Source organism: Akebia trifoliata, chromosome 1 (genome assembly GCF_017979445.1).
Source record: "Akebia trifoliata isolate Shusen 1 chromosome 1, ASM1797944v1, whole genome shotgun sequence".
Taxonomy (NCBI): Eukaryota; Viridiplantae; Streptophyta; class Magnoliopsida; order Ranunculales; family Lardizabalaceae; genus Akebia; species Akebia trifoliata.
In genome coordinates, this window is record NC_141375.1 from 902,612 (window position 1) to 927,548 (window position 24,937).

General features: G+C 34.3%; 3 protein-coding genes across 5 annotated transcripts; 2 read left to right on the top strand and 1 right to left on the bottom strand.

Moving 5' to 3' along the window:
* Positions 1–5,671: 5,671 nt before the first annotated feature.
* Positions 5,672–9,223, bottom strand: LOC147410257 (putative disease resistance protein At1g50180). 3 transcript variants are annotated; one of them, XM_086433300.1, is made up of 2 exons: positions 7,224–9,223; positions 5,672–5,861 (listed from the first exon to the last, which is right to left on the bottom strand). In XM_086433300.1, the coding sequence occupies exons 1-2, from the start codon at positions 8,811–8,813 to the stop codon at positions 5,802–5,804; spliced, it is 1,650 nt and encodes a 549-aa protein (XP_086289426.1). In that variant the 5' UTR covers positions 8,814–9,223; the 3' UTR covers positions 5,672–5,801. The 3 variants fall into 3 exon arrangements, with proteins under 3 accessions (XP_086289426.1, XP_086289416.1, XP_086289433.1); XM_086433290.1 differs by having other exon boundaries at positions 6,033–9,221; XM_086433307.1 differs by lacking the exon at positions 5,672–5,861 and adding an exon at positions 6,161–6,295 and having other exon boundaries at positions 7,224–9,221.
* Positions 9,224–14,031: 4,808 nt separating this feature from the next.
* Positions 14,032–16,573, top strand: LOC147410258 (GDSL esterase/lipase 1-like). The gene is made up of 5 exons (XM_086433320.1): positions 14,032–14,352; positions 14,579–14,697; positions 14,862–15,092; positions 15,370–15,628; positions 16,218–16,573. Exons 1-5 carry the CDS (start codon positions 14,046–14,048, stop codon positions 16,508–16,510), a joined length of 1,209 nt encoding a protein of 402 aa, XP_086289446.1. The 5' UTR covers positions 14,032–14,045; the 3' UTR covers positions 16,511–16,573.
* Positions 16,574–19,747: 3,174 nt separating this feature from the next.
* LOC147410259 (GDSL esterase/lipase 5-like) lies at positions 19,748–24,623 on the top strand. The gene is made up of 5 exons (XM_086433330.1): positions 19,748–20,038; positions 20,930–21,048; positions 21,573–21,803; positions 22,531–22,780; positions 24,303–24,623. The coding sequence occupies exons 1-5, from the start codon at positions 19,771–19,773 to the stop codon at positions 24,539–24,541; spliced, it is 1,107 nt and encodes a 368-aa protein (XP_086289456.1). The 5' UTR covers positions 19,748–19,770; the 3' UTR covers positions 24,542–24,623.
* Positions 24,624–24,937: the final 314 nt, after the last annotated feature.

The window sequence follows — 24,937 nt, forward strand, 5'->3', positions numbered from 1 at the left end:
ACTACTGTTTTGGGTAGTGGAGTCCAAATAGTGTCTCTCATCCAAGACCCATCCCACTCTATTTTTTGGGTCTTGAAAATTTTTATACCAAACCAAGGTATTTCTACTTGGTTACCCATCATTTTTGGAGGGAAAAAATTCAGGCAGTCATGTTGAAAATAAGCCAATTTCAGAAAATTTTAAATCTGAATTGAATTAAAGGATTATTAAACAAGTTATAAGTAGTATGGTTGGAGTGCATATCATATGGATATCCATAATTGCAACCCACAATACCTAAAAGACTCATTTATGGGTATGGGTAGAGGTTGTTGCATTAGAGTTGCTCTAAGTAAAAAACACACTATATCAGCAAAACCCAAAAAAAAATTGAAAGAGAAAGGGAGTTTGCAAAACAAGAACAAGAATTAGCTAATCAGTGGTCTCTCCTAGTGGTTCGGTGAGAGTACGAAGGGAGTGGTTAAAATTATTAGAACCATCTCACACCCTAAATAATATTTTTTTACGTATGTATTTGTGATGATTTCAATCCCCATCAAGATCTATGGTGCTTTCCCTTCATAGCAAAGACATGGCACATTGACTCGTCAATTAGATTGTTCAATCTGTCCTCGTAGTAAGCTGTAGTGAAAATCCACATCAATTAGAGTTTCTATTAAGGTTGTTCAAATTGATCAAGTTCGGCTCAGGTTGGGTCCAGATGTGATCCAATTACTTATTAGAGGTGGTCTTAATTGGTTCTCAACAACGTTACCTAATCCTGGATTGGATCAAATTAGTTTTAATAAACAAATATATTACCACCACCATTATCAAAGCCTTATCTTTAAAAACTAGGTTTGGTAAATTGGATTGGGGTCCTTACAAGATCCCAAAACATCAATCCAAACATTGAATTATCAAATCTATTCGGGGTCACTTTTTTGGTTTGATCCAAGCCATTGACAACCCTAATTTTTACAGCAAGTTGATTCAAGGTTTTTTGCATGATTGTCAATTCTCTATATAGTTTGAGTTTTAGTTTGCTCTAAAGTTTGACCTTGCCTAAGGCACGGTCCTCCTCTTTGGGGGTAAGGGGGTAAGAGGGTAAAGACAATAAAGTTACATGAGTATTATTAGAAAAAAGGTAAAAGGGTAAAGATAATATAATTAGAGGGGTATATGGAAAAGGAGAAAATGAAAGATAATAAAGTTAAAAGTGTACTATAGAAAACGGGATAGAAGAGAAAAAACAATAAAGTTGAATGAGTATTTTTGAAAATGGAGGAGAGAAAAAAGAATTAAGTTGAAAGGATTTCTCGAGATGATTGGGGGAAAACAACCATTTTATTTTATTATATAGAATTTAAGGATATTCCTGTGGCATCCATACCCCCCATTGAATAGGTGCCCCACCAATTGCAGGATACTATTAGCCTGGGGAAGTCATTATAATCAATTGACAGAGTCAGGGACGTAGGAGTCATCAACTTGTAATATAATCCTCACAAAATAACTGCTTGTGATAAACACAAAGATTAAGAATATTTTTTCACATGGACTCAGCATTTTTATAAAAACTACTGAATTTAATCTTGTCTGATAAAAGAAAAATGAACACTCGATTACTTTTACATGTAACATTTTCGTTTGATGTGAAACAGATTGGGGGTGAGGTCATGATTCTAAAGCTGTGAAGACATTTTGTAGTGGCGTGCATTTTGCTTTTGAGGCTGGATGCAGTGCGGCAGCAGGGCCTGTAGGGAAAGTCGTAGAAGCAGATCTTTGAGACGGAGATAGACTACAGGACTCGGAATGTGTTATATTTACAATTGCAGCAAGAAAAATATATTTCTTCTCTCCTTTTAATGAGGTCATCCCAACCTTCGCTCTTCTTCTGTAGGTGCCATTGTTGCATGTCGCAACAACTTAATCTCTCTCTTTTTGTGCATCTGTTGTTTCTTCTTTGGTACTTTGACTACCTTTTCATCCATTACATTTCTTTTTCGTTGCCCAATTTGATCACTATGCATAATCATGCAATCCATGGAACTGTTGCTGAACCTATGGAACAAACATTTCAATTTTGTTACTCATGCTGTGGCTTAATGAGTTGAGAGCTATGGCTCAACGGGCATTGCAAGGCAATGACCATGTGAGTTTAGGTGCCGTGGATCAGCAGAGGCAGGGGCAACTGACTCGCCTGATTTGTACATGTGAATTGTGTCAAAAATTCTTCACCACCCCACGGGCCTTTGGCTATCACCAGGGCGCTTGCCAAGAAGAAAGAGAGGTTATGAGATGGCAACAAGGAGGAACTCTTATTATGTCTCGAAGGGGAGCATCACCCTGTCTCGTGCCACAAGGTCATCTTCATGCACACACAAGGGAAATAGATACCCAGATAAGCGAAGAGAGGGAAAATCTGAAACTTCTCTCAAGGGAGACAATACCATCTCCAAGGCTGCCACCGATTTCTCTAGACCTTAGTCTTGCTAACGGGACTGGTGATAGGCCAGCAAAAGGTCCATCACGAGTCAAGGTTGAGGAATGGATTTTGGCACTGGAGGCTGTTCCTCTCAACAACTTTAGAAATAATGGCTTGAGTGCCAAGTTGAAATGAACGCGGCAGGAGTTTGAAGGCGTGATATGCCCTAAAGTTGATTGTGTAGAGCTTGATTTAACATTGAAGCTCTGAGCTAATTATGTCATCAAACAATGTACTATGTTTCTTGTTGTAATTTCCATTTGGGTTTTGTTGAAGTAAAATAATTGTTTAGAATAAATTAGAGATGTTTTTTTTTTCAAACATTTTCATCTTTTCTTATTTAACTTCATAAATATATGTTATCTTAAAGAGTGTCTTGTGTCTTTGGATGAATCCAGCATGATGTCAAGCACAATAATCTTCACCCTCTCATGGAGAAAGCTTCATTGTTAAATATAAATCTTCTATCATGAACATTTATCTTGTGATCAAGGCAGAACACTAAGCTGTGAAAGACAAGTTTACTATATATATATTTGATTGTTCGATGTTAAAGAAACCACTGATGAGATGTAAACATTCGAGCTCAAGGACGTATTGATCAAGCTTTAGTGAATCCAATCTTATGGGATTGAGTGAAAAAATGGGCACACGATCAATGATCATCGTACAGGTAAACAAAGGGGAATGGTATCAGAAGGAAGAAAAGCCCCTCTCAACGAAGGAATAACCAAGGTGTAGCTCAGAGTTTTGTTCTCGAACTTCCATTGCTATCTTAGATATGTTCCAACCAACTTAACTATTTTCTTTATGTGTGAGATAAATGGTACCATCTCACATTACGGACAAAGAAGAATGGTAATATTTTTCTTCATTGTAAAAGCTTTGTGAAAGTAGTTGGCATTCTCTCCAAGTAACTTAAGACTCCGAACGTTTTAATGGCTGTTTGTGAAGAAGGAAAGCTTGTAGAGCCTGATCGATACTTGGTTTAAAAATATTTTTCTCTTGAGATCGTCATCATCCAAAGCCTTATCCCAAAGATTTGAAGTCAACTAAAAGAATCATGTTCCTTCATTCAATTCAGTCTAAAGCCATGTTTTTGGCTATTGAAAGTGAGTTTATATTCAATTCTACTCTCCCAATCAATGCCATTCTTTCACTTTTTTACCACCTTTCAAGTTTTACATTTCTTCTAAGTAGAGTTGTAATTGACCTTTGTTGAACGTGTCCCAATCATCTAAATATAGATTCTCTCCATTAGTTCTCTATTGGAGTTGCTCTTACAATTTTATTTTTAAATAGGTTCATTTCTAATTGTGTTCTTAGTGATAAACTATTATACATCTTCTTATTATAAGAGGATCTTTGCAAAATTTTAACAATCAATGAACATTAACAGTTATGGAAGGAAAGATTCAGAATTTTATTTGAAAAGAAAGCTCCCCACCCAATAGAATTTGTCAGAGCGCTTTAAAAAAAAGAAGTTATAAACTACTATCGATCTGAATTAATGAAAGACTACTTATAAGAAAAATAAATATAATTCAATAAATACAAACACATTTCATTATTGTCCATTTCAAATGTAGGGTTGCCTATGGTCAATGAAAATGTTCCCCCATTAATATTTATTAATCTTAAGTAGCTCAAATTAATAAGTTTCCCTATTGCCTTAGGCAAGTCAGCTACATAACCAAAGTATTCATGGAAACTTGGATGAAGCACTCTTAAGCATTCTAAAACTCACAATACCATGAATGCTTCCATAAAGAATTTTATAATCGAATAAGAGAAAGTAAAATGCAGAACGGATATTCTGAGGGGAACGCGTCATTGATAGTAGGATACAAAACGAGTATTTTGTGGTCTTTCAAAAGATTTTAAGACAACATTTTTTTTCATAATCCCATTAAACCCTCTTTCTACTACTTGAACCATGCATCTATCGATCAACTTTACATGCCATAATCCTCTGAGATGTCCCTTGATACTTCTCACCTTGTTGTTGTATAAATCCCTCTGACATCCAGACCTATATCAAATTCCTCACACAAATCTCATAGTCCTCAAAGAAAATGCCAACATATAGAAAGCATGATTTTAGGAAGAGAGGCAGTCATTATAGCTCAAAACTAAGATTTTTTAGTTATACAAGCAACTAACTAAAAATAGGGAAATTTAGGGCGTGTTTGGATACCAGGAGCAGAACTACTGTTCCAAAGAGCAGGAGCTAGAGTACTCTGTGGAGGAGCTGGAAAAGTAATTCTGTGCAGAAAGGGCGTTTGGCAATCAACTCTATGAAGTACTGACAGAAGTACTTTTATGCTGGAAGTCTGTTTGGGAACCATATTGACTTCTCATGACTTTTAGAAAAAAGACTAGAATACCCTTATATTATATTAGTTACTGTTTTTTATTTTTTAATATCATAATATGCCTTGAAACTATACTGTTTTTGACATTTTAACTATAAATATTAATATAATATAATATAATAAATATTAATATAATATAATATAATATTTTAAATATTAAATATTAATATAATGTGTTTAAAACGGGGGTATTTTCGTAGAAAATTAATAAAACGGGCATTTCGGTAAAGTTAGGGGTATTTCGTAGAAAATTAATAAAGTTAGGGGTATTTCGATAAAATGAGCCGTTAGAATATTACTCCCCACAAGATGCGAAATTGAGAAGTAGGTTTTAGCGACTTTTTCATAAAGAGCAATTTTTTGCTCTTGCACGGAGTAATTCTTCAAAAGAGTTGTTTATCTAAATTATCCAAACGATTTCTAACTCCCCGCAAGAGTCAGAAGTAACCAAGGAGTCCTATCCAAACGCCATCTTACCGAATTGATGAGTTGACTTGATGATTTTTCAAGTTGACTTGGTGAACTGGTTCCACAAAACGAAGGAGAGAAAAAAAAGTAGGGAAATTTACCAAAATGGTGCACAAAGATTGATTACTTCCAAAAATGGTGCATTGATAAATTACTGTTTTCAAAAATAAGTTTTTTTTTTTTACCAAATGGGTAAAAATTAAAATGAACGGTGTTTACGTAACTTTCATACCCAAAAGACCCTTTTTCTCTCCTTTTTCTTCGCCAAAATGTTTCACTTCCACATGTGTAATTATAATAAAATAAAACCATCAAACCACATCAAGTCTTAAACTACCACATGGAAATTAAAAAGATCACATAGCAGAAATTATAAAAAATAAAATAAAATAGAATTTCAATACAAGCAACACAGTACTTTCTCATAGTCATAGCTCCTACTACAGAACAAAGCCCAAATCCAATCCAAGAACTGAAACATACAAATGGAATTAAACATTAAAAACAATTACAAGCATTGTCTTCCCTGCAGCATTCACATCATCTCCAACCTGCATTTAATTTTTTTTAAACAAAGTGTACTTATAGAGATTAGATAGATACAGAAGACCATGAATTGAGACAAGACATATAGAAAATGATTTAAATATATGATGTTCTTCAAACGTTTTTTTATTTATTGCAAGGTAATAAATCGAAATAACAAATAAAACTAAGCTCACCGATTACAAGGCTTCACGTACGATTTCCGATAGCAAACGTGTGATGACGTATCTGATGGTGGGCACGTGCTTAACCTTTCCCCAATCTTCTCCCACATTAGGCCTGACCCGTGGCTCGAATTCACGACCCAATATCAAATTCTGTAGGGTGGTTACATGACTCAATCCATCTGGAAGAGCCTTCAACCTTTCACAATGGAAAATTGACAACTCTCTAAGACAGGGCAGTGCGCCTTCTTCCAACTTCCATTCCTCTAGACCGTCTAGGCAAAAAAACTCCAATCGTTGAAGCTGAGGGAACCCTCCAGAAAGAAAATTGATATCTTTTACATTGAGAAAACTGTGCACTATTTTGACGAACTTGAGGTTTGGTAGCTTTTCTAGCATTGGCAACGTTTCTTTTCCTAATGTACAAAAACTTAAGGATAGGTAGGAGAAGTTGGAAGGGAATTCAGAAGGGTCGGGTAGCTCTTCTATCCACACGCCTTCTAAACAGAGCTTGTAGAAATTCCTGAAGTGATTATTCCTTGAGAACATGTTCAATCTTTGAATTGGATTCTTGAAATTACTTCCTACTTTGAAATCCAAGTGCAAGGATTCAAGGCGGTCCAATTTAGCAATCCAATCAGCTAATGCCTCTACATGCGAATCTAAATCACCACGCAGGTACAAATTTCTGAGGTTGGTATACTTGTCCCACCCATCCTTCACAAGACTTTGGTTGTCTATATATAGTGCCCACAATGTTTGAAGGTTCCTTATAGAAGAAGAGTCATCCCCACTTGGCGGATCCAATCGGAATTCATTGAATTGAGCCAACTTCAAGTGTCTCAAGTGGTGTATTTTTGATATGGCGTAAGGACTATCACATTCCATACGTGTCCATTTTAGATCTAATGTTTCTAGGTTCTCAAGGTTGCTCGTGATTGATGTTCTCACAACAATATTTTGTAATCGTAAATACCTCAAATTAATAAGTTTCCCTATTTCCTTAAGCAAAGTAGATCTATACCCATATGGAAAAGAACAACTTATATGAAGCACTCTAAGCATTCCAAAACTCACAATACTATGAATGACTCCATTAAGAATTCCACCCGATAAGAGAAAGCAAAATGCAGAATGGATATACTTCTGGGAATGCTCCATAGAAAGGTCATTGATTGTAAAATGCAATGAGAGTCGACGAACCTTGTTTAATGTTGGAGAAGATGCCGCAGAAGAAGAATTTGCAAGAGGATGAATGTGAAAAAGTTGAACTTCCTCGGCTTTGGATATTGCCAGGTCTCTCAAAACATCATGAATATGACATGTTTTGATTCTCCCGTTAACCCTCCTTTCTACCACTTGAACCATGCTTCTATTGACCAACTCCTGCAAGTAGTCCTCCGCGACGTCCTCAGCTACCTCAACACCTCGTTGTTGCACAAATCCCTCTGATATCCACATACGTATTAACTTCCTTGCAGAGAGCTTATAGTCTTCGGGAAAAATACCAAGATATAGAAAGCATGATTTCAGGTAGAAAGGCAAGTCGTTATAACTCAAAGCTAATATTGGTGTGCACGGTGTTTCTTTTTGATTGAGCTGCCAATTTACACGATCACGCACGTTAGACCAGTCGTGGACAGAGCTTTTGCCTCTCCTTGATAAAAAACCTCCCAATAGTACAATTGCAAGAGGTAAACCGCTGCACTTTTTGACGATGGATTTTCCAACTTCCTCTAATTCCTTTGGAAGAGTATTAACTTCTTCCACTGAGAGAACTTTCTTAACAAACAGCTCCCAACTGTCCTCATTACTTAGAGGTTGTAGCTCAAGAAGGCTTTTTTTATCATCATGCAAGGCGACGTCCCTATAGCGAGTAGTGAAGATTATTCTACTCTCATTATTCGTGGCGGAAAATACAGACTTCAGACGATTCCATACATCAACTTCCCAAACATCGTCCAAGACCACTAAATGTCTTCGTGCTTTCAAGAATTCATAGATCATTTCTCCCAGTTCTACTTCTTTCATCGTTTGGGATTCCTCTCTTTTGAGACCCAAGCACTCCTTTGCTATGTTCTGCAGAATATCCATAATATCGTAAACTTGAGACACTGAAACCCAAGCACGACATTGAAAATGCCTCGCAACTTCATCGCAATTATAAACTGTTTTAGCAAGTGTGGTTTTGCCTGAACCACCCATCCCAACGATAGAAATCACACATCGTCCTCGTCGTGGGGAATGGGATTCCCCAATTAGTTGAGCTTTTAAGGCATTTACATATTTCTCTAAACCAACAACCTCAATTTCATCCTCGTGATGAGGATAAATTTGTCTAAATCCCCGTAACCTTTCACTTGCAGAGCTTGACCCTTCTCCTCCTCCAATAGCTTCAATACCATAGGTGGACCGACGGTCGGAAATCTGACGGATCCTAATCTTAATCCGCTCAATCTCTGTACCAATCTGATGTTGGGTACACAAGTTAATGAGGATATAAGCCCACCTCATTATGAAAGTCTTTTGCTTCTGTAGTTTTTTGTCGATGATGTAGGTCTCCAAGACATCCTCTGCATCGAAAGCAACGTCTCTAATATCATTCACCCAATTCTTAACATTCAAATTTGTTTGTTGTTTGTTGTCTGCATCTTGTAAAAAACATTGCATTTGCCTCAGCTCTGCTTGAATCCACTGGACTTTGTCTTTCACGCCATACAGTAAAGTTGCTTCATCAATGAGAAGATCACCAAGTTTCTTTGCCACCCCAGAAACAACAGCCTCAACAGCCATGAATGTATGCTAGCTATCTCTTCTTCTTCTTCTTGCAAGGATTATTATTGCATAAGTACTAAATGTATAAGAATATTGCATGTACCTCATCATTCAGAATCTTTTCCAGTCAATAATTCATGAACTTTATTAAATACCAAACATCTTTTTGAAAAGTGGATTTGACTTTATGACTTTTAAATACCCACCCCCATTATATTTATTTAAATGTAGAAAATTATACATTCAAACGAACATCAGAGATAAGTTCAAACGAACATCAGTGATAAGTTTGGCAAAGATATTTATTCGAAGGCAGCTTTAAATATTTGCTACTGTATGTTTTGATTATTCCCATTCAAAGATCTAAATTCATCCAATGGATATAAATGATCATCAACATACTTGAATGCTCCCCATAATATTTTTATGGGGGTGCCTCATGAATGATCATCATGCATGAAACTAATGTTTAACATATGTTTTGACTGGGCCATATAAGCCTTCATAATTTAACCTTTGTGATAATAACCAAGAACTTCAGAAAAGTTGATGATATTATCGCTTGTGTCTATCTTCATTCCATATTTTAAAATTGGATTAGTTGTTTTAATATGCAACAATAGAAAATGCTTCTTAGATATTGCTTTCTTCTTGTCGTTATTTATTGATATTTATATGATTAGGTATAGGTCTTTGTCCTATTGTCTAATACTTTATCCAAATATTGGGATTAGAAACATGAAAATTGATTTCGAGTACGCTTTCAATGGATTGGATTAAACCCCCAAACTCTGATTTGGATCAAGGATTTGTCTCTGATAAGGATCCAATTTGATAAGTTTTATTTGACTTGGTAACCTATTTGGATTAGCCCTTGATCAATTAATTCTAATCCTAATAATATTGATTTTTTTTTTCTTCAGTAATCCTAATAAAATTGTTAGTTTCATTTCATTTTCTAAAAAGTGACTATTAAGAATAATAATTATATTTATTTACTTGGATATAAATAATTGACTACACAGATTTGATTTAAAAAAAAAGTAAAAATATAATCTTAAGGATTTTCATTAAAAGTATAATATAAAGTAAATTACCAAAAGGATTGATACATAAAATAAAATTAAAAATAAATAAATAAATAAAATAAAAAATAAAATAAAAATAAAAAAGATAAGAAGAGATTTGTCTGCCCCTACATATTTGATCAAGTCATTTTTTGTTCATAGACTCCTCAATACTTTCCACGTCAAGTATACAAGGGTAGTTTTATAAATAACAAGAATACTTTTTTTAAATTAGGAATGCTATTCAATACACATGGGTACATGTGATTAGTGGATCCGAGATTTCTGTAAGCAAAAAATATTTCTATTTGATCCCTCCTTGTACGGAAAAAAACTTGTAACACCGACATTGTCCGTAATTCTATCAATTACTTGTCTATCAAAAAAACATGAATTAGTTCAGCTAATACTCTTATACCTTTAATTAAGGTTATTGCATAAAAAAAATGTCTATGCAAGCACGATTATATGACTGTTTGTTTATCACATTTATTGTTTTATCCCAGAGAATCCTCTTATGACCCATTTTAACAATTGTTTGACTAGCCTTACTAAGGGTCCTTGAGCTCACCTTGGGGCATCCAAAAGCATGATCCAATGCTTCAAGGTTGTAGAAGACAAAATTCTATAAACTTTCAAATAAATTAAAAATATATATATTTTTCACCGTTGAGTTTTAATTTTAAATTTAGGAGTTTCATTGAAGTTTGGTAGCCATCAATTCGAAACCTTGGATGAAGGTTAAAATTCCCTTTTTTTGAATTTTTTTTATACGAGTTTTTCATTGAAATCTAGAGGGTTGTGGTGTTGGATTGCCAATGTGGTAATCCATAGCAATTCGACCCTTAGTATGACTGAAAATCTTACTTAGTAAATAAAGTATTTTTCCTTTAACAAATGCTTTTCTTAAGGTCAAATTGTGAATGCCTAAACAGGCCTATATAAAAGACATGTTACACCGATTTGCTTATGTTTATTTATTTATGGTTCTCAGTCTTAATAGAAATTCCCATGATTCAAGATAGAAAGAAAAAAAACTAGTGAAATAAACCTTCGCTTGTTGACGGTGAGTTTGGAAAGAGAACAATTCCTTCTATCATATATCTCCAATTAATGTAACCTCAGATGCTTCAATTGTCGACGTTATTCTTGAGCAAAAGGTTACACAGATAGATTCTGTATTACACCTAGGAATCAAAAACATGAAAATTATGCTATAAATTACCTTATGAAGCCTGCTTTATGCTTGTATCATAGTAATAAATCTAATTTGTCTGATTTTTAATTGTGTGAATTATCAATGTGTTAAGAAAAGAAAAGGGTGGCACCACACCAATATCAAAATTTATAGTGAATGTGAGGATTGGAATAACAAAAGCTTGAGAGTGCAATGAAATGAGAACCTTCACTGAAAGGATAATACTCATATAAGCGGTTCTGAGATAAAATTTTATTATAAATGATGAAATTAAGTATATTCACTTGTTCGCTCTTGAGAATGAAAATAAACAGTAATAACCTTATAAAAATATGAAAATGATGAAATAAAACATCGATTTAATATTTAAATTCATGAAACAAAAATCGATTCAATATTGAAATTAAATGATGAACTAAAAATTGTTTCAGTATTAAGAAGGATGAAACTGGTCGAGGTTACTGACTAAATAGTAAATACTTATTGGAATATCCCTTCTAAAATCCTAGTAATATTAGTTATTTAACATAGAGAGTTACTATTGCCACACCAACTGTTATTAATACCACACCAACTATGTGCAATTCTTTTAGTGATTTACATAAGAATTGGCGTGGCATTAGTAAAAAATGGTGTGGCAATAGATGATTTGTATTTGATGAAATTAAGTACCTTCGTCTACCTGATGTGGCAAGTACTGAGGAGCCTGTGAGCAAAAAATGACTTGATCAAATATGTAAGGGGTGGACAAATCTCTTCTTATCTTTTTTTTTCTTTTTTAATTTTATTTTCTGTATCAATCCTTTTGGTAATTTGCTTTATATTATACTTTTAATGAAAATCCTTGAGAATATATTTTTACATTTTTTTAATCAAATCTGTTTAGTCAATTATTTATATTCAATCAAACAAATATAATTATTATTCTTAATAGTAGCTTTTTAGAAAATTAAATTAAGCCAACAATTTTATTAGGATTACTGATAATAAAAAACAAATCAATTTTATGAGGATTAGAATTAATTGATCAAAGGGCTAATCCAATAGGTTACCAAGTCAAATAAAACTTATCGAATCGGATACTTATAAGAGACAAATCCGTGATCCAAATCCAAATTTATTGGAACAAATCGGAGTTTGGGGGTCTAATCCAATCCATAGAAAGCCTACTCAAAATCAATTTGAGTGGAGAAATAAGATTCATATTTCTAATCCCAATATTTGGATAAAGTAATAGACAATAAGACAAAGACCTAACCATGCTTAATATCCCTAATCATATAAATATCAATACATAATGACAAGAAAAAAGCAATATCTAGGAAACATTTTCTATTGTTGCATATTAAAATAACTAATCCAATTTTAAAATATGGAATGAAGATAGATACAAAGGATAATATTATAATCTTTTCTGAAGTTCTCAGTGATTATCACAAAGACAGATGCTTCAAGGATTAGTAGATGATTATTACAAAGCAAGATTTTTTTTTTTTTTTTAAGGTCAACAGGATTAAGGCAGACCCGAACCAGCTACAACCTCCAAAGCAAGATGTTTTCTGTCTGTTTTGGTGCAGTTTTTTGTATCAAAAGTTTGATACATATGTTCCATCAAGTGCCATGTGGAACACTTTTTTTTCTTTTTTCCATTCTGAGTTTCATGAGAGAAAAAGACACATGGCCTACCAAAAAAAAAAAAGAGAAGAGACACACTACCTTAAGAAAAAAAAAGGGGGGGGGGGTAAATTCGACACCGAGGTCCGTTGAATTTGATGAAATTCGTCAAACTCCACGAACGAAGGTCCATTGAATTTTGTTCCAATATCTAAATTGCCAATCAGCCTCAATTTTGATATGTACACCCATCAAGACTGGGACAAAGATCCATGAGATCAATAGTTTCTGTCGACAATAAATTTTAACGGATCTACCTCAAGATTCGTGAAATAAGATCGCAAATGATTTTATTGATTTTTGATGAAAAGTGGATACAGATCTCAATGTTTCCTCTGATTAACAGTCAAATACAAAAATAGTGATGATGATGTATGTAGCTTTTCTTCTCTCCGTGCTTCACGCTTTATCGACTGAGAATAATGCTTTAACGTTGGCTTTGCTTTGTACTTGATCTTCTGTAGAGGCTTTTGTAGATTTTCTTCTCTCCGGATTTCGCGCTTTATCGACTGAGAAGGTTTTCTTGGTTTTCGGGGAAGGGCTTTGTGTTTGATCTTCTCTTTAGTCGGAGTCCAGATCTCTGAAAAACCTTGCTTTATCTTTAGATGAGGGCTTGAGAGCTTCTTCTTCTCTAGAGGAAGAACTTTTGTCTTTTGAGAGAAAGTGATGCCGGTCCCTTCTCCATGAGAGAGGTTCTTGTATTTATAGACTTAAAATAATTTAGCTTTCCAATTATACCCCAACTTAAACAGGCTTAATTGATTTGTTTAAGAGGCTAAATTTGTCCAAATCCCATTTAAGGATTCTATGGATTATTATTGGGCCAAATTTATTTATTTGGATATAAGGCCTAATATTTAATATGGATCACTTGGATTTGCTGGATCATGGACTTTATTTGTGAAAACCCAAGACTCAGACTTATAAGAGGTACATTCCCATTTAATGGACTCAATTTTGATTTGAGGCCCACTAATAAAATTAGGGATATTTATTTATAACAATTTGTAAATGCCTCCTTGAAATTTTGATGCCTACCGTTTCAAAAGAGTGTGGGCCATGTGGCAAATTTTGAAGGACTTATGTATCAAACCTTTCACTTAGAATCTGTATCAAAATGATTCTCAATATTGTACACTAATTAAAAAGTCTCCATTGAGGTAGTTCAAAGTTTATGGTTGGGGGTCCAACCCAACGAAACTTGGTGCAAAATGACTTTAATATGGTCCCTGTGACGTCTCCTTCAAATTAAATATAGAGTTTCTTTGAAATAATCGCCAGGACTAGCAGATATATTATGAATTCTATATAATGCAAAGCAAATGGGGAAGGGAAATAGCTAAACTCTTAGTAATGGCGAGTCCAATCACCCTTTTTGATTTAGTAACTATAGCTCTAATGGTTCTTTTATCGATCAACTTCACATCCTATGGTAGCCCATTGGAGTACACTAGTGCATTCTTCATCTTCGGGGATTCGACCGTCGATCCAGGCAACAACAACTACATCAAAACCATCCCCGAAAACAGAGCAGATTATGAGCCATATGGGCAAAATGGGTTCTTTAATGGGCCCACTGGGCGCTTCTCCAATGGCCGTGTCATCGTGGATTTTATTTGTAATTATGGATCTCAAAGACTATTTTTTACAAATATTAGTTTCTAAAGGTTTCATTTGATATATGAGGATGCATGAAAATGTGTTATATGCTATAGATCAAATTATTGATGAGGATGCTAGAGGTTGTAATTCGTTTTTGTTTTTAAATTGCTTCGATCTATGTTAATATTAGATTATTTATTTTATTTTATTTTTTGTGCTAATTATCTAATATTATCGAGCAGCGGAATACGCAAAATTACCACTAATTCCACCATTTTTACAACCTTCTGCTGAATTTACTAATGGTGCTAACTTTGCATCTGGTGGAGCTGGAATTCTATCTGAAACCAATAATGGATTTGTAAGTAAAGTAATTCACTCAAAAACATTGATGATCCCTTACTTTCTATTTTTGTAACAATCTTGTTCTGTTTTTTCATTTTTATTTCTTGCTCGAAAACATCTAAGGTCTCTTAATTTCATAGCTTAGTAACAATTTTGTAACTTTATTTTAAACTTTTTCAGGTGATTGATCTTCAGACACAACTAAAGAATTTTGAAGAGGTGCAGAAATCATTAATAGTAAAGTTGGGTGATGAGAAAGCAAGGGAATTGATATCGGAAGCCGTTTATTTCTTTAGCATGGGTAGTAACGATTACATGGGTGGTTACCTTGGGAATCCTAAAATGCAAGAATTATATCGTCCCGAAGAATACGTAGGGATGGTAATCGGCAATTTAACTCATGCAATCCAAGTAAGTCAAAATCCGTTGAAATAGCATTTTTGAATGCATAGACCTAAAGCGTAGGATGTAAGGTAACGCTCGGGAGCATTTTCGGGGATCGTTTCCATGTTCTTGGCCCCCAAAAATGTTTTAAGATATGGTGGCAGCTCAACTTTTCCCTTTTTGCAAGTTGTCTAGATCAACTTCCGGCTTTTAGCGTTTGTAGGAATCTAATAGAGTTTAAGGTAACGTGTTTTTTAACAAAATGAGAAGTTCTTAGGGAAATTAATTAATTGGATTTGTGCAGGTATTGTATGAGAAAGGAGGAAGAAAATTTGGTTTCCTTAGTTTGTCTCCTTTGGGTTGTTTACCAGCCCTTAGAGCCATGAACCCTAACGCCAAAGAAGGGGGATGTTTTGAAGAAGCTTGTGCACTTGCACTAGCACATAACAATGCATTATCAGCTGTCCTAACAAGCTTAGAACACATATTCAAAGGATTCAAATATTGCAACTCCAATTTCTACAATTGGCTCACTGATAGAATTCAAAATCCCCCCAAGTTTGGTATGATCTCTCTCTCTCTTAATTTTATTAATACTTATTGCTCCCATGGGCACCAAATACTTTTTATTAGTAAAATTGTAGGTGTTTGGTTTTGTTGAGTTTAGTCTCACATCGGACACTCATTGCCTTGTCTCTTTCCTTATAAACTCTTAGGCCTCTCCACTCATTACCGATTGGTTTTGAGTTGGACCCCCAGCTTATCTTGGTACTCACACGTGTGGGGGCGTGTTGAGTTTAGTCCCACATCGAACACTCATTACCTTGCCTTTCTCCTTATAAACTCTTGGGCCTCTCCACTCATTATCAATTGGTTTTGAGTTGGACCCCCAAATTTATCAGGTTTAGATTGTTAGATTCTAATTCAAGAATCTGATTTTGAATTGTCATAATCATATTATGAAAATTTGTTTCCAAATTTTAAAATTAGGAAACATAACCTCCTTTTGCTAACGTATTTCTATGATGTGATACGATATATTACATATCTAAACACAAAAATGTCACATATTCAAAGGGTTCAAACGTATTCCACATGTAACATCTGATTCTAGTATCGAACCCATTAACTATACACGATTTTGTTGTGAAGGTTTCAAGGAAGGAGTGAATGCTTGTTGTGGGACAGGACCCTTTGGGGGTGTATACACCTGTGGAGGGACAAAGGCGGTATCTGACTACCAATTATGCAACAATGTCGATGATCACATATGGTGGGATTCGTTCCATCCAACAGAGAGGATCCATGAACAATTCGCGAAGGCACTTTGGAGTGGGTCCCCTTCTTCAGTAGGACCATATAGCCTAGAAACCCTTTTCTTCAATCAAGAGAAAGTCACCATTGGAGATATAGTAGATAAACTAGGGGAAGAACAATTATATTAAAATGTAAGAGCATATTTATTATAGTTTTCTTGTTTGTGGTACACTAATATAATAACTTTCTTATCTCATTTGTATCTCATCTTTTTTATCAATTATCTTGTCGTTCTTTAATGGGAATTCAAAGCCTAGAAGAAACCATCAGATTTGACCCATGCAGGGCTTAGGCCCTGCTTGGTACGGTACAAATCATTTGCAAATGCAAAAGCTTTGCACTACAAATGATTTGCAGCACTTTTGGGGCTGCAAACTATTTGATGAAATTTGTGGAGGGTTTAGGCGGTTTATGCAAAAAAATTCAAAATGTAACTAAGCATCTGTAAATTAGATTCCAACAAATCATTTACATTTGCAAATTATTTGCTTTGTACCAAGCAGAGCCTTAGTCTCAAAACTTTTGGCCATATGGTTAAGTCAAATAAACTAAAACCTAAAGGTTTTAGAATGGATGCATTTAGTAGATAAAATGTCTTTCAAATCCATTTGTACGTTGAAAATTCTTTCGCTCTCCTTCAAAAGTCACAAAGAATAATCCTTAGATCGTCTTCAAGTACAGTACTCTTATCAATGCAACAAGAATACATCTACACCATTGATCTTGGATCTACCACATGGCAATATCTCACCAACTTTAGACATTTAAAATAAAGTCAAAAGTGGTAAGACTTTGAGCCGATCCTTACCTTATGAAAGCATGCACATCCTAACCACCCATATCCTCTCTCTCTTCTTTGGATTCCAGACCTTCTCTTATTGGCTTTTCAATCCCTATGTCACACACACATTCACCAATAACCAATGTCTTCCTTATTGAGGTTTTCTCTACACATTCACTGATAAATATTACAATCCTATTTTGATGAAAAGCAATATCAAATGGCTCTGCAATAATTTTACAAAGTGCATGAACTTCATTTTCTATAGAACCCAAAAAAACTATCCCATAATTAAACAAAGTTCATGAAGTTACTTTCTACAAGGTACGTGGAATAAGACTAAGATCCAATCATTTACATTGATGTTAAGGCTGGTAGGCCCTGCTTTTCCAGGACCTAATTTGGGTAGTGTTATCAGGCCCATTTAGTTATTGATGGAGATTCTAGTTTCAGAGCAAAGCCCGTTGGGTGGCCCAGACCAATGACGCATATAATTATATTTAAAATGTATAGAAGGAAACAATGTTCTAAAATGAATCGGGTGTCACAGCTTGTAAGTATGTCCAAATACTTACGAGCTGAGTCAGACTTCGAAAATTGTGATTTTTCTTTCGCCCGGCCATATGATGGATCTAGGCTTGGGCCAGGGGAACAGATCACTGATTCAGGAATTGGGGATAGGTGCACAAAAGACAACTCCAAATATCATACATCCGTCGCTTACCTACCATTTAGGTAGCTCAATTTTGATAGTTGTCAATTAAATTACGATTTTTCAAAAACAAAATTGAAGTTTTTGAAAAAAATCATGATTAATCATATGATTTGATCGACGATTTTTTGAAAAATTCACAGATCATTTTTGCTTTTTTAGCAATTTTAAGTATTATTTTTCATTTAATATATAAAATACATATTATTATTTTTTACATTTTTTTGTTCTTGTTAATTTATCCTATAATTTCCTAACTTTTGCGGACTTTTGCCGAAGCTTTCTCTTGCCAAAATATTCCCAAACCCTGACTTTGTCACTATGGTCGTGGGTGCTTGGCTCCGCTGCAGCCTCATGAGTTTTTAGGCCCGATTAGCACCTACTTGTTTACAGCCGGATTGGCCCAGACGGTCCCACGAAGCCCAGCCCATTCACAGCCCTTAACTAATGTGAAATTACCCCATATTTTCAAACTTCTCGAAATGATGATTTGCGTGCTAGCGTCATTACTAGTCAAATAAAACCTATTTATATCAAAGTGTAGGAATTCGAACCACTTCGAGTCCTCTCTGGCTGCTTTTGTAGAAGTTCAAGTTGGTGAATATAATTAAGGATAATTTTAATATACTCCTTTAGGTTTGACTGAATATCAGAATAATCCCTTGACTAAGGTCATCTATAAGAGACTAATAGAATATGGCCCAAATCATCTTGTATTCAATCTCTTTCAAGAAACCCTTTTTGACATTTCTACAACACACTCATCCCTCTTCAAATTTTTTAAATACCCACCATTCTCAACCTCAATATTATCGTTCTTTCAACCTTCAAACCTCAAGAATAAGATAAGTCTTTTTTTTTTTTCTAATTTATATCTTTTTTTAGAGGTTCGAAGTAAATGGGTTTTTGGAAAGAAAATCAAGATTTTGGTAAGAAGTTGAAGATCATAGAAGACTGTGGTCACTGGTCAAGGAGAATGACATCATTTTAAAAATATAGGGCCTATCTCACATATTTACCAAATCCTTGGGGTTTATGTCTAAATAATCATCCTAGTCTTAAACTCAGTTTTGTCTTTGACTAGACAGCGCCAACCGATTGAGTTTTCAATCCGTAGATTTTTACATGCAAACTTAATCACATGAGTTGACTCGGAATTGAACTCGTTTGGCAATTACTTGACCGATTGTGTGTGTACTTAATGTTCCTTTTGAAAATACAGAAATAAAAATAGAGTTGTACCATGTGAAAAGTTCGGAACCATAGATATAGGCTCCTTGGGATAATGGTTCTTTCGAGATACACTTTTTTATGGAGAACTGCTGTCATGCATCCCGAGGAGCATAGATCTACGGTTCCTGAATTTGTCACGTCAGGTAGCCGATTGAGTTTGCAACATGGGGTAGTCATTTTATTATCATGGTTCATAAAAATATAATTCCACACTATAAAATATTAAGAATAAAAAAACACTCTTAATAGCAGTTAAAAAAAATTCTTCAAATAAGATAACTCTTACCCTCCAACGGATTCGATGATTTTTTAAAGTGACTTTAGCAGGTTTAAAGTGCGAAATTGCCACTTTAAACCACCGAATTCATTACTATTCTGAATTTTTTTTCTTAACAAAAATGTGATTATTCATGTTTTAGTAATTAAAATAAACAGTTAGTCAAAATAGTAAATGACTTATTTTCATGAAATGAAATGATAATTCACCCTATAATAGGGTATAATATATATTTATTTGATCATCCAAGTGGACTTGTGAATCATGAGTTGAATCGTTGAACATCCGAGTCGAATGGGGTTTCGAGTTTTAGAAAAATATATATTAGACCATCCATAATTATTGAACAAACTCTCAGAGCGAGAGAGAGAGGTTGATAAATATAATGGCAATTAGGTTAAGTTATAACCTTTTCTTATTGTATGTTTTGCATCTCTATGCAATCCTTCTAATCCCAACAACAGCAACTACCGGAGAACTGGAAAAACCGGTGGCTTTCTTCATCTTTGGGGACTCACTTTTAGACCCTGGAAACAACGTCTACATCAACACTACCATCGATTACCTGGCAAATTTCTGGCCGTACGGTGAAACATACTTCAAGTACCCCACTGGAAGAGCTTCCGATGGTCGTCTTATCTGTGATTTCATTGGTAAGATTAACATGCACATGTAAATTGTGATGTTTATAATCATTAGTGTTTCATATTGTTGATATAGATATGATCTTAATAATCCAGGAAGATGGATAATCTTTCTTTCTCACTGTAGCACCCTGTAGTACTATGTCTACAGTCAAGAAGACTGCAACATCAAAGGAAAATAACACCATAGCCCCATTGTATTAATTGTTTAATTAGATCTGATTTTCAAAACAAACAAAAAATTGACAAAAACCTGTTTTCTTTTTCATTATCCAAGACCTTGAAAATGGACGGTCACTGGACCTCCAAATTTCAATAAATTTAAGTGTTGTAAGTTTTTTGTGTGGTTGACATGGCACCTTGATAATTGTCCTTAAGCGCTAAAGTAAGAAAAAAGTGGTTACAGAGGTCCTGCCTCACTATGATCACACCTCGACCACACAAAAAATTTTCAGCGTGTAAAAAATAAGTCAAAAAGGCGACCCAATGGCATGACTCTCTTTCTATCCCAAAATTTTTAGAGTTGTGAAAACCAAACCTCCCCCCCTTACGGCCTCATCACAGAACCCTCGATCAAATGCATCGAGATGCAAGAAAAAAAGATTTATGATTATGAATATCCCGAGACAAATGATCTACGATTCTGTTATGGGGGTGTCAAACTCATTACACTAATTTTTAATAGAGATGTTAGAGAGTAGAAAAATAATAATCTTTTCTGATTGATAATATTTCTCATTAATTAGTTGTGCAATTATGATATTTTATATAGTCAATTCTAAAATTATATTAAATTGTGAAAGAAGGGCTACCAACAATATTCATTATTTTTTAAATTTGAAAAAAAAAAAATTTAAATCATCTTTTTCACTTAAAATCATTTTCTTTTTTTTTTTGTAGCGGAATATGCAAAGTTGCCGTTGATTCCACCGTATAATAAACCTGGAGTTGAATTTAGTGATGGGGCCAACTTCGCATCTGGTGGATCAGGAGCTCTTGTTGAAACTAATCAAGGATTTGTATGCCTACACCATTTTCATACCAAAATTATATCCAATGACGCTAGACATTATTATTATCAATCGCTTCTACACTGTATCATAGCCCATCATCCCACTTGTTTTGGGCCCACTGATTCTATTTTAATTTCAATCCCCAAATCATCATCTTAACCATCTCGCAGTATTGACCTTGTGGCCATGTTTGAACCAGGCTAAGTCAGGGTTAGGCTGGGTTGTGACTAACCCGATACTAATTGGGTTTCAAAACGTACTGTCCACAATCCTGACCTAGCCCCATATAAATGGTCGAGCATAACTAAATAGAAACTTCTATCCGATACCTAAACCCCACCCAAGTTGCAAGTATTGGAACCTATTTAACAACAGATCCTTATGCATAAGCCCTACCCAAGTTACAAATATTCGCGTCTATAATTTTCTTTTATATACTATATATCCTAAACATATAACCTACAAATTTCAAATTCATTAATCAACACAAACTTTATAAGGGTCTTTTTTTTTATTATATTTTTTTTCAGGTAATCGATCTACACGTACAGCTAAGGAACTTCAAGAAGGTAGAAAGTTGGTTGATACAAAAATTAGGTCATGTTGAAGCCAAGAAAACCATATCAAGAGCTGTTTATTTGTTTAGCATTGGAAGCAATGATTACTTGACCCCTTGGTTAGGGAACTTAAATGTACTAGAGTACTACTCCCATACAGAATATGTAGGAATGGTGATTGGCAACTTGACTACTATAATCAAAGTAAGTACTTTTGCCCTCGTACCAAAGTGCTATTTGCTTGAATTATATATAGTATTTGTGAGTAATTTTTTTGATTCTCCTCTAATGTTATTAAAGTTGAATCATAAGTTTGATCTCAGTACATCTCCGACAATTAAGTCATTCTAAATTTTTAAAAAGTATCAAGATTCAAGAAAAAAAAAATTAACTTTTAAATTCAATTCTCATCCTTTAAATAGTAGGTTCACCTTCATCTTAACTGATTTTGTTACGTCGGAATCGCCTTCTACTAATAGGTCATGTTTACTTATTGTCCTTGTGTTTGTGCTCTATCATGGCATTCTCTGGAAAACTCTAGACTACGAGAATTGGCTTCCAAGTCTCATCCATTATATAATGGGTTGGCATGATCTTAACTAATTTTGTTATGTCAGAACTGCTTTCTACTAATAGGTTATGATTACTTGATGTCCTTGTCCTTGCCTCTATTATGGGATTCACTGAACAACTCTCGACTAGGGAGTTAGCTTCCAATTTTATAGCGTTAGGACTTAATTAGTTCACTTGGTTAATGATGTTAGGTAGGAACAAAATGCATTTAATTTTTCTTAGGTGCACATGCATATCATGGAGGCGAGATTCTTTGATCCCATAATATTAATGTGTTTCATTGATCATCGTGGTTGGTTTGGTTTATCATGTGGTTCTGATGTGTCATTGTTTAATGCTAACATGATTGGCTTAATAGGAAGTTTACAAAAGTGGCGGCCGAAAATTTAGTTTTATTGGCTTGGTACCCTTGGGTTGTGTACCGGTTATGAGAGTACTCGAAACGAAGGGTGGTTGTATTAAAGAATCCTCAACATTGGCAAAACTACACAATAAAGCTCTGTCAAAATGCCTCTACAAACTAGAAAATGAGTTGCAAGGATTCAAATATTCACATTTCAAAACCTACAACTATATTAGCCAAGCAATGAATCACCCCACGAAATATGGTATGTTACTTCTATAATATATCACGTCTCATATTTTATAATTCCTTTCTCTCTTTTAGAATTTTTATTAACTTGTAAATTCATATAACTTATCTAATAGAGTAAACCGGAAAGAGGATTAGAATAACATGAAATTTAGGAAGTTTTGAGGCACGTAATTTACTATGTTTCCTTATATACATGCCTCCACTCCTTAAAAGTGATGGTGTATTGAAGTTTCTTACAAATCTTCCTTCAATAATGAAATCACAAATATAACTTTAATAAATGATTTGGCAATCAATGCAAGCAAGCATTTATTATGTAAAAGGCAACAAAACCTCTATTTTTTCAATAAAAGATAAAATAGATATGGGTATTATTGAAAAAAAAATATGTAGTGTTGAATGTTAACATCCCCACGAGGTCTTGGACATTAACATTCCACACACAAACACACATAGAACAAACGTGTTGGCTTCCTAAGATTGGTTGTCGAACAACACCCTATATATAGGGACAGATCATTGGACATATGTAAAAATAATGTAATAATAATAATTTTTCAAAATATGGGTTAGAAGTTTTGGATTGAGCTGATTTTTTGTGAGGATGATCTCTATGATGAGAAGATCATACTGAAAAAAAATCAGTCCAAGTTGAAACTTCTAACCCCATCAAAAGTGATTTAGAATGTGGACCGTCGATTTTTTACCAGTAATTTGTAAACCACTTTTGATGGACTAAGAAGGTTTCAGCTCAATCTGAAACTTCTAACCCATATTTTGAAAAGTCATTATTTTTACATATGTCCCATGATCCACCCCCTATATATATAGCCCATATAAGAAAAAACTTTGGCTGTTGAACCCGACCCATATATATATATATATATAGCCCATGGAATGATTTTTTGTGAGGACGATCTCCTCACCATAGTGATCATCCTTACAAAAAATTAGCCCATTCTATTTGTTGAGGACTGTTTGTATACAAAGTAAAAAAAAAAAAAAAAACTCTTGAGTAAAGTAGTTTTGGAAGAAAATATAAAGTGGTTTGGTTTTACTATTGTTTATCTTTTAAACTTAAAAAAAATAAATAAATGCATTCAAAAGAGCTCTAATTAACATGTTAAAAGTAAAAATTGGTGTGGCAGTCTAATCTTTCTAAGTTTATTACATGACCAAAACATTTGAACATTTTCTCTTCCCAATCGATTAAGTTTTTGGGCCCATGGATGTGAATCTTGGTCACTTGGGTCCTATAAAATACATCTTAATTAACATAATAAATTTGATAAAAATAGTGTGATAATATTTTTAATTGTTGAAAATCCATAAGAAATTTGTTTACCTGAAAATTTATTTGGACATTAAATTTTGGATTGTAATCAAATTTTCTTCTCCAAGATAATCAATTTCTTGGGGGGAAAAAGATGAATCAAACGCCTGCAAATTATATATATTAAGAGAAGTAATTTTTCTACAAATTTTCTTAGCAATCGAATCCATCTACTAAAGTTTTTTCTATGTTTTGGGTGAAGGTTTAAAGGAAGGAAAAAGTGCATGTTGTGGGACAGGACCATTTAGGGGAATCTCCAGTTGTGGAGGGAAGAGAGCAGTTAAAGAGTATCAGTTATGTGATAACCCTAGTGAACATCTATTTTGGGACGCTTTTCATCCTACAGAAATAGCCTACCAATATATAGCAGAGAAAATGTGGAGTGGGACCCCTAATGTGGTGGGTTCTTACAATCTCAAGTATCTATTTGAGTCGAGTTGATTTGATCAACAAATATACTATTATTGATTTGTTTGTACAACAAGTCGTTTTATTTTATTTTATAAATAAATGAAAATTATTGGTTTTTATTATATGCATAGCATTTTTAGCATAATTAATGGCCCTAGCCCACGATGTAATATGATCGCCTATCACGGGTGTCACCTTGCATTTTTTGTTATACGGTGGTTGAGCCCAACACAATACTTGGAAGAAGGAAAAAAAAAAAAACCTCACAATAAAGCCTTATTCTAAAGTCCTACCATCAACTAGACGAATCTTGTTTCTCCATTCCATTCTGTCCAGAGAAATGTTTTTATATCATTGAAAGTGAGTTCTTACCTTTTTTTCAATATATATATAGGGAAATGTTCAGCAACAAACATTTTGGCAAAA